This window comes from Osmerus mordax, chromosome 6 (genome assembly GCF_038355195.1).
Source record: "Osmerus mordax isolate fOsmMor3 chromosome 6, fOsmMor3.pri, whole genome shotgun sequence".
NCBI classification, from domain to species: domain Eukaryota; kingdom Metazoa; phylum Chordata; class Actinopteri; order Osmeriformes; family Osmeridae; genus Osmerus; species Osmerus mordax.
The window spans coordinates 10,816,816-10,826,971 of record NC_090055.1 but is presented as its reverse complement, the minus strand read 5'-3'; the positions used below and the strand labels follow the sequence as shown (position 1 = coordinate 10,826,971).

The window sequence follows — 10,156 nt, the reverse complement described above, 5'->3', positions numbered from 1 at the left end:
TGACAACATTGCGATCACACTTACCCTGGACACCGGATTCTACTATTTTGTATTAAGCAACCGTTTTTCCTTATATCGTAATACATTTGTTATATTGCTGTCTAGAGATGTTTTATGTATTTATGAATTGACTCGCGGGCGGCTCAAGCTATTAGGCCGTAGCCAGGCTACATCCCCCACCCCCACTCCTAATTAAGAGCGGGAAATCGGATATTCCCCAGTTGACATTCAGACACCAACTGAAATTACAGCGTCTCAGTTATTTTCCTGTTACTGTTGGATGCCATTTATCTGTAAGTAGGCCCTATATACATTTTGTGTATCATTAGTGTAGACGTTCATATTATGCCGACAATTGTAGTTACATTTTCTCTGTAAATTATGTTTGTGTACCTACTAATGTACAGTAACGTTATGATTTAATGTAGGCCTATAGGTTATACTTTCAGTTTCGCATCGAAAATCGTTCCAGTAAACATCGTCAAGTCTTGTGTTTATTGGAGATTTCAAGTTGTTAACTACCTGTCTACCTTTGCATGGTAACACGCTGTAAGGGAAGACAAATATAGGCTATTGTTTAAAGATGAAGGTTAACTTCCTATATAGGTCCTGGTACTAGTAGGCCTACAAGTGTCCTTGTATGAAGGAAATGCAAAGAAGTAAGTTCAACAATAAACAGCAAAGGCGACAAAGCGTTTGCTGACCTGTCGAGGAGTAAACATTTGGTTTCTTATATACTTCAACAATACGTGGGAAGATCACAAATCAAACAGGTCGAATCCGGAGCAGACGCCATGTTGTCAGAGCAATCAGCTTGCACTGGTGACGTCACTACATCTCCAAGGCAACATATCAACAACATCAATTCGTCTTCTATCTGCTTCAGATACTTCTTTAAACTGGAAGCGATTGCGGGGCGTTTGCGGACCTGTGCAAAAAAAACATATTTGGTTGTTTTAGGTTTTTTTTAAGGCAATTTAGGCTACTTTGTTGCCGAGCAGATGCCACGTCGTTAAGGTCAATGGCTACATCTCCAAGGCAACCGCTTGTTGCTAGGTCCGTAAAAACGTTTATTTACCTCTGCAAACTTTCAGGAGGTATATAAACGGATTTATTAACTTTTGAGAACGTCTTCTGGACCAATAGGAACAGCGTATTTTTCCAATTATTACACTAGTATACAACAATAAACGACAACAGCAGTAACCCAAAAGTCAGTGCAAAGTTTAGAATTATAGGCTAATGGTAAATAAATGTATTCCAGTTAATCAGTAGCCTAAACTACACGTCTCTTACTCAAATACTAAAAAGCACAGACAACATAGACCTACATAAATAATATCACCAGAAGTTGAGGGCAACGTTCACATAATATATGAGCAGTCATGTGGCCATCACTGATAAATGATCAACTTTTATCAGCTTTTAAGGAGGAAGTCCAACAACCTAACCCATACCACACCAGAAAGACCAGCACATCCATACGACAACCTGCTCTCCACTGTGAAGATGTCCAGCTCTGTATCAACAACCACTAATGGGGTGGTGGTCATCACCCATGTTCACCCTGCTGGGAACGGCTTGGGGATGGGGGCCCCCTCTCCCCCCACCTGTATGGGTCGGGTAGGACCTGTGGTGTCGTCTGTGATGGAGAGGTTCCGTGAGGGACATCCAAAGGCTCTGGGGGTAGGACTTTACTGTACCAAGTGTATGTAAGATTATATGTAATCAAAACGGAGCGATAGTGAAGAATGTTTCATAGTACAGAGGGGTGTATGGCTACATCATTGTTTACACATTTCTCTTATGACCGTGTTCCATTAAATAGTCACTGTCTGACTGTTTTTGCTCTGTCTGTTTTGCCATCAGACAGTACAAATCATGTTTGGCGCCATGACATTTTTGTTTGGAATCGTGATGGCTGTTGGTGAATTGAGTCTTGGAGTAGTAAGTGGTATATTCGTCTGGGGCAGCATCATTGTAAGTGCACTTATTCCCTTTGTTCCTTTTGTTGTTGGTCGTCATTCTACATTACTGGTGTGGATTTCAGTTCACTTTTAAGGTTCTGTTGTGTCACCGTTGAAACAATGAATTGAACTAATCAATAAGACCTGTTCTCTTACTCAAAGTATGTGGATAAGTTTGACCAAAATGAGTTGAACTCACTACCCTTCTGTGCTTTAATTTGATTATTGTCAGTCGAGGCAACTCGTGTAATCATTAATGAATGCTGTCATTCGAAGTTAAACCTGACCCCAGCTACTAGCTGAGTAGCTCCAATTACAGAAGTACAGTTACGTAGTTTCATTGAACTGTTTCCTTATTATTGTTTCCTCATGTTTGAAGCTTCTACTCTGCTAAAGCAGTTGAGTTATGAGTATGCTCTATTTTTATAGTGTACCATAGAATGTACTTAAGTATACAGTTCATAGTGTTGCATAGAAAAGCTAATTGATTTAAATTTACATCAACTTTGTGTGTACAGGAAACCTACTACTAAGCAAAATGTATTTTTCTCTCTCAGTACATAATTGCAGGCTCTCTCACCATTGCAGCTGAAAAATCATTGAACAAGTGCCTGGTTAGTAATGTTGAACTTTCTTAATGTCCAGTCTAGTGTTTTTGAATATCTTCATCCATTTAAAGTTATAAATCCTTTAACTCTGCTTTTTATCTCTCACTCAGGTGAAGGCGTCATTGGGAATGAACGTTGTTGCCACAGTGACTGCAGGCATAGGCACCGTTCTCTACTCTGTAGATGCTACTGGTGTATTTTACAGTTGTTACAATTACTATGGGCTATGTTATCAATACTGGGTATGACCATACATATTTATTCCTTTTTAAGTTACAGTATGCATATTGATAAAAATTAAAATTGTCAATACAGGTCTAGTGTTGAGTAGTGAATAAGACCTCACAGTCACTTCAGTCAAACAAGTGTAGCTGACCCAGGGTCTTGCTGTACACAGGGTTGAAGGTGTGGGATATGACTAATTTAGCAGAAAAAGTTTAATGATTAGCAATTTGAATATATATATAAATGAATACGAGGCACAACTGTCATTCCATTCATGCCATCATAAAAGTATGCCTAATTGCTGTAGGCTATTAATTGACAATAGTAGATAGCTACTACAGAAACAGTATCTGGAGTGAAAATCTTCACAAAATGTTTTTCATGTACACAGCAATTTCTTAATTTTGTGTCTTCACAGGCGCAACATCAGGGAATATCTGGCATCATGGTGCTTTTCTCTTTGCTGGAGATGATGGTCACCATCAGTGTCTCAGCATTTGCCTGCAAAGCTGTCTGTCATTCCCCCCCTGAAGTAGGTAGAAGCATTAAAAACAACGTGGGTTTCGTCAAAATGCCGTCCAGTGCTGACAGCTGGTATAGGCCACTGCAGGGGACGGTGAAACAAGATGCACCTTAATAATTACATTTCTTATTTTGTCTTGTAGCAGGTGTTCATCGTTGGCAGTCACTTACCACAAGGTGGCCCTGTACCTTCACAGACAACATTCGACATCCCACCGAACACCTATGAGGTAGGAAGTCTAACACTGCTTTTCCCCCATTTCTATACCAGATCAAACACCACGGATCAAAACCTAAGGCGCAAAGGGGATGCAGAAAACACTAACCAAAACTCAAACATGCTTCCTCTCAGAAATGTAAATGAACGTTCAATTCAATAAGAATCAACTGGTTATCCTTGATAAATCATTTGTTATATCTTCTTTTGTTGCAACAGACTTTGAGGACCCCAAAAGGAGCAGAAGAGGGATTGCCTGCCTATGACAACAACAGACCCCCCCAGTACAGTCCGGCTATCATTTCCTGAAGCTCTTAACTGTGGCTGCTTGGTTCTCTTTAGTTTGTTATGGTCACTTTATTACCTCCAATAATCACTTTTTAAAACCTTTACACTGGTTAGAAGTCAATAATACTGACTGTATGATGCTTTATCCTGTCATTTTTTTTCTCTCTCTCTCCTTGTAGTTCAAACTCTGGCAATTAGCCTACCAAAATTAGCTTAGCATAAATAAATGGTGTGACTATTATTTTGTGGAATTTAAATAAATTACTGACTTTCTGAATCAAAGTTGTGTCAAATAAAACTACAGCTCTGGAAAAAGTTAAAAGACCAGTGTACCTTTTTCTTTCCCTTTTAAAAAAGTTGAGAAGGACAATGTTGTTACCCTTCGGTTCCTCACCCAAAATTGTCCTTCTCAACCTTTTTAAAAAGGATTACAAAAAAGTGCAGTGTTTTTTTTCAGAGGTTTATATTACTGGACTGTATTGTTTAATTATAGAACAAAATTCAATACGAGCGCTACTCAAATCTGTTCCTCTTTTCATGTTAGTTCTTACAATCAATAAAAATGTCCCAAAAGCAAAGTGCTGTTCATTAGTCATATTAGGGTTAAAGCCATCCCTTGCTTTTACTGCAACTGGTTGGTTGGCTGTATTACAGACCTGTACCTTTTGAACAAAAAAACTGGCTTGGACCCTGGCAGTTAAACACATTCGTCTTCTTTTTGATTAACAGTATGAAAGCAATCAAACAATGCTAAGTCTGAGCTAGCTAGTAAAGACAGAGTGGGAATCTATCACACTTTTAGCTGATTTTGTCTACAAAAGCAAAACATTTCTCATGCTTTTTTTAAAACATCGCTTCTTATTTTTTTGACAGAATCTGATACAAGCCATACTGAGCCTTTTTTGGGATGCTACCATGACAGCATTGTGTTAGACTGCTGAATGCTTCCAATGGTTTGCTTGACCGAACACATTGCACACTATGGATGCCTCCACAAACTTAATGACAATGGCAAAATTAGCATGTAGCTTAGCATTTATACTACTGTGCATTCAAAATGAAAATCCCATGCCAGTTGTTTGATCTAAACCAAGTATTATAACTACATACTAATCAGAACATAAAAGCATGAAATAATGTCAAAATAGTAATAACTGTTAAGTGAACAACATATTTGCCAAAAGAAAACTGGACAAAAAGCAGGTAACTTTACACACTGACAGGTGGCCCTGGGATAGATCAAACAACCATCCAAAATAATGATCCTACTGGATAAGTACTGCAAAACAATATACCGAAAGGTGTGCATGCATTTGATAGTAAATAGAAAAGGTAGAATATTAACCCCCACAGACACACGTTTTTGCACATTTGTGGCACAGGAATACACAGTGATCACAAAACAAAATGACAAGCTTCACAATATCCATGGCTTTTTGCTTGCTTTTCTACACAATGTACACCCATCTTCAATTCATGTGTTGTGCTCCAAAAAGGAGTAAAAGCTTAAATACATCAAGTCATTATTAATACACCTATTCAAGCAAGTATTGTATCCTTTTGTTTTCAGTTTATTCAGGTTATACTGTTTTTGTAGATTCATTTTTTTGTGTTCTTTTATAATTGCTTTTATAAAAATCTTCAGAAATTAAATTGACAGGTCAGCAAAAGGTAGTTTATATATATATATATATATATTTAAAACCTTACAAAAATGACATCTGAAAATGATGTTTTCCAAGTGTTATAACCTTTTTTGCCAGATGCATTTGTGAATGCATCTGGCATAGTTCGGGAAATAGAACAGAGAGAAAAGTTGATGGTAAGCTAGATAGAAGAGATAGCATAAACACGACAAAGGACAGTTATTAATATCAAACACATAGCATAGAAGACAATGATACATATCAAAAATCTGTGGGGGTAAAAACCACCAAACCGTCACTGTGCTAAAACAGTGATTGTGTTTCATCATGTCCTTAGAATAGGTAAAATAGCCCAATTACATTAATCTAAGTACCACATCCCTTACAAGGGATAAAATAATTTAACGGCAACTAGTGTATACCAGACAGACAGATTTCTTTTAATTATGTAGTTAAATTCAGAATAAAAACTCCATCCATCCATCATCTGCCGCTTTTCCGGGGGTCGGGTCGCGGGGGCAGCAACCTAAGCAGGGAGGCCCAGACTTCCCTCTCCCTGGCCACTTCCACCAGCTCTTCCTGGGGGACCCCGAGGCGTTCCCAGGCCAGCCGAGAGACATAGTCTCTCCAGCGTGTCCTGGGTCTTCCCCGGGGCCTCTTCCCAGTGGGACGTGCCCAGAACACCTCACCAGGGAGGCGTCCAGGAGGCATCCTTATCAGATACCCGAGCCACCTCAACTGGCCCCTCTTGACGCGGAGGAGCAGCGGATCTACTCTGAGCCCCTCCCGGATGACCGAGCTTCTCACCCTATCTCTATGGGAGAGCCCGGACACCCTGCGGAGAAAACTCATTTTGGCCGCTTGTATTCGCGATCTCGTTCTTTCGGTCACTACCCATAGGATAACAACTCATAAGAGGTTTTCCTTTGCTGTGTATCCAAATATTGCACCTGCTTCTGAAGTTTAACAAGGTTAAATGAAACAGAGGAAAATGAAATTTTGACCTTAGTGGGAAGCAAAAAATATGACTACACCGAAGACAATTTCATTAAGAGAAAATTGAGTTGTCAAAATGATAAAGAACAACGGAATAATTCATTTTAACACTGTTGCTCTTCAGTTATGAAGCTTCTTGCTCTGAGGGAAAGCACATTTCCTGTATTGTACATACAGTTCCTGGCCTTCACTTCCTTCACTCAGGAATATTGTGCAGACAACCTATATCAGGAATATTGTGCAACCTGTTAATAATGAATGGATCATTGATATTCGGAACCCATCAAGAATCAAGTCAGACTTTCCCTAAGCCTTACACTGAATAGTGGACTTGTACACTAGCAGTTAAAAAAGTCAGACAATGTAATATTCATATAAAACTTAATCTACAAGTTTATATGTCAAAGAAAAGGTAACTCTAGACTTAGAAACAAAAGATAAATAAAAAGAACAAGGGGTTCAACACGTATGTCCCAATTGTATCCCAAAATGTCATATTATAGATCTTCTGAACTTGTCTCTCCTATCCAATTCCTCAACAAGGTTTCCCAGCCAACCAATCTTTCAACAAATCATTGGAGTTTTATTTCCTCCTCCTTCTGCACCTAAGCTCCCAAGCTTGTAAGAGGTTTGAGATCATTTGTGCCAATTAAGCAACCACAAGAATCACCTTCTTAAAACAAAGGTTGAGCTATGTCTGCAAGTCAGGGAGATTCCACCATCTTGAAGACGATGTCTGTAACACCAGGATTCCACCTCAAAATGTTGGGGGCCCAGTTGAATGAAGCCAGATAAGGAGAGAATCGACAATCCAAGAAGACAGTGTAGTACTCGGGGGAAAAAATAAGCCATACCCAGAAATGACAAAGAACTGATTTCTTATTTTAAGAAAGCTGGGGCCAGACAAAATATTGCTTAAAAAAAAAAAAACAAGCACACGAACACTGAACAAAAATTAACACCCCACTTCTGTCGCCCCCGGTATATAGAAACAGGGTGATTTGAGGACAGGGACGAGTCAGTAGCGGTGAAACGAGAAGGACATCCATTGCACTAAAGACGATTGCATTAACATGGGGACTTTGTATCACGTGTTAAAACGACTGGTCATTTTAATTAAGAGCGTTGTCTTTCATTTATATATGTTTTTGTTTTTGGAGTCATTGATTGATTGTGTTTTTCATACAGGTTAGTTTGGTAGGCACACTAACAGGCACTGCATACGATGGAGGGTCGAATGGTTATGGGGGCGGGGGGTGTTGCAGTATTGCACCAGGATAGGTTGTGGGAAGGAAGGAGTGGTGTGGTTCATATCTGTCCGGGGAGGGACTGGGATATGGAGCAAAGAGTTGGGTGGGGGGGAATCATGTCCAGCACATTGGTTTGGGGGGGGGCGAACGCGGTGTGGTTTCATTTCTGTCCAGACAGGGACTGGGATATGGAGCGAGGGGGGATCATGTCCAGCAGGTACTCCCTCTGGCAGTCAGCCAGACTGGACCCCTTGTGGCCCCAGACGTTGCCTGGGTTCAGGTAGGCGATGTTCACCCCTGGAGAGAAGGAGTAGAGAGAGATGGGAGTTAATGAAAGTCGTACACTGACAGAAGTTGGTGGACTTAAGTACGAAGCGTTTCTTTTGTCTTACATCCAATTTCCACTTTGATCAACGCCACTAATGCAGCATAACATCTGTTATTCTAACTAACAAAAAACTGTTCAAGAAAACAAAAAAAAACCTTAACTACCTTGATTTATGGCCTCATATATACTACCTGAGTGAGGTGTGCCCCTATTGCTCCAAAACAATAAAACTAAACAAATACAATAAACAAACTACTGATATGATTATAATACAATAGTGTCATGGCTTCTACAGTCCTATTTATAAATGTTTTATCTGAGCATAGCCACTGAGCAGAGGTGAGTTTCTCTCAAGATGGAGGCTTTCCTCTATGGGCAAAAAACCTTCCCTATGAACTACTTACTTATGAACAAGCTAGCCAGTCACGTTTTGAATCGCCTGACACACAGTTCTAAAGTTGAGTGTCACAGCTCATCCCGTAAATGTGTTTCAACAGGGTCAATTACAGCTTCCCGAAAGCAGTCAAGCTGATATGGGTCCAAGATAAAGGTATATAATGGGTTCAGGGTGCGATTACCATTCTCACTTCCCAAACCTAACCCTGTGACTCACAGGCCACTCCTCACCCGGCCACTCACCAGGGATGCTGTAGAGCTGGCGCCTGTTGTCATGCTGCTGCTGCTGCTGTGCCCGCTGGTGCCCCCGTTATATAGAAACATGTATTACCAGTAGCAGCTCAAAACCATATAATTTACAGTTTTTTTATAAAGTAATAAAATTCATATTGAGCATAATTAAGTTCAGCCTATTGGTTCAGCCCGCCACAACGATCAAAACTTCTCATGTGGCCCTTCAGGAAAATGAATTGCCCACCCCTGATGTAGATGAGAAGGGTTAGATTGCTACATTAATTTGAATCAGGTGTGTTGGAGCAGGGTAACATCTAAAACATACAGGACAGCAAACCCAGAGGACCAGGGTTGAACACCCCTGCTCTAAATCAAGTGTCTGGTTCTCTGTATGTAATTCCAGTCCTCCAACCAGCTTGGCGGCCGCCTGACTGCTGGCCATGTCGGCCATGGATGCCGCCGCCCCTCCGGGGCTGTGCAGGGAGGAGGGGCTGACGGCCCCCACCCCAGTTACTCCCGCGGCGCTGCCTGCCGCCTGCATGTGTGTCAGGTTCATGTACATGGCGGAGGAGGAGGACGAGGACGAGGAACGCTGGGAGGCCCCCACCTGCTGGTTGGAGGACTGGAATTACACACAGAGAACCAGACACTTGATTTAGAGCAGGGGTGTTCAACCCTGGTACTCCAGGGTTGTTTCTAAGTCTTTGTTTTAGATGTTTCCCTGCTCCAACACACTTGATTCAAATGAATGTGTCGTTATGAAGCTCTGTGGAAGCCTGATAACGACACATTCATTTGAATCAGGTGTGTTGGAGCAGAGAAACAACCTAAACATACAGGACAGCGGACCCTGAGGACCAGGATTGAATACCCCTGATTTAGACGGTCCATGGAAGCCTCAAGTGAATTCAAATGTCAATATAGTATTCACTTAGTGCACAATAACATTCATATTGTTCCAACTGATTTCGTTTTTCAAATACAACACATTACCCTCATAAAGCACAGATAGCATCAAACCGAGAAAACAAGTTTGCTACTATCCAGGAGGAGGAAACACTGTATCAACAGGCGAGGATGGGAAAACCTCCTAAAGATGCCTTGGCAAAGCGACTGGACTTGCCTGCTGGTAGGTCACAGCGCTGTTGGCGCTGCCCGTCTGGGTACGCATACCACCCTGCTTCTGCATCAGTCTCTGGCCCTGCAGCTGGCCAGGGTTGGGTGCTATGACCCTCTGTGACATCATCATCATCTGGGGCATGGAGCTGTTGGAGGCAGACCTGATGACAGAGTGACCCTGAGCAGGACGAGAAGAGGGGTGAGGAGGAACAAAGATTATTCTTTTTATGGGATCAGTTGAGTTTCTGCCATAGAGGCTTTGAAAATATGCCATTTTCTCCACCCCAAACAAACCTACAGGCTACCTAAATAAATAATTTGATCTACATAAAATATGCACACCCATCCAATTATTAAAAT

The 10,156-nt window shown here is 41.1% G+C and overlaps 1 protein-coding gene across 1 annotated transcript; it reads left to right on the top strand.

The window, feature by feature from the left end:
* Nucleotides 1–1,424: 1,424 nt before the first annotated feature.
* On the top strand, nucleotides 1,425–4,068 carry LOC136943962 (membrane-spanning 4-domains subfamily A member 4A-like). The gene is made up of 7 exons (XM_067237460.1): nucleotides 1,425–1,686; nucleotides 1,870–1,980; nucleotides 2,525–2,581; nucleotides 2,686–2,817; nucleotides 3,219–3,332; nucleotides 3,466–3,552; nucleotides 3,759–4,068. Exons 1-7 carry the CDS (start codon nucleotides 1,510–1,512, stop codon nucleotides 3,846–3,848), a joined length of 768 nt encoding a protein of 255 aa, XP_067093561.1. The 5' UTR covers nucleotides 1,425–1,509; the 3' UTR covers nucleotides 3,849–4,068.
* Nucleotides 4,069–10,156: the final 6,088 nt, after the last annotated feature.

Bases quoted from the DNA above. Each gene is read 5' to 3' on its own strand.
- LOC136943962 (XM_067237460.1), top strand. From the start codon at position 1,510: ATGTCCAGCTCTGTATCAACAACCACTAATGGGGTGGTGGTCATCACC. The intron at 1,687-1,869 runs GTAGGACTTTAC...TTTTGCCATCAG, and splicing joins GACATCCAAAGGCTCTGGGG to ACAGTACAAATCATGTTTGG. The intron at 3,333-3,465 runs GTAGGTAGAAGC...TTTGTCTTGTAG, and splicing joins TCTGTCATTCCCCCCCTGAA to CAGGTGTTCATCGTTGGCAG.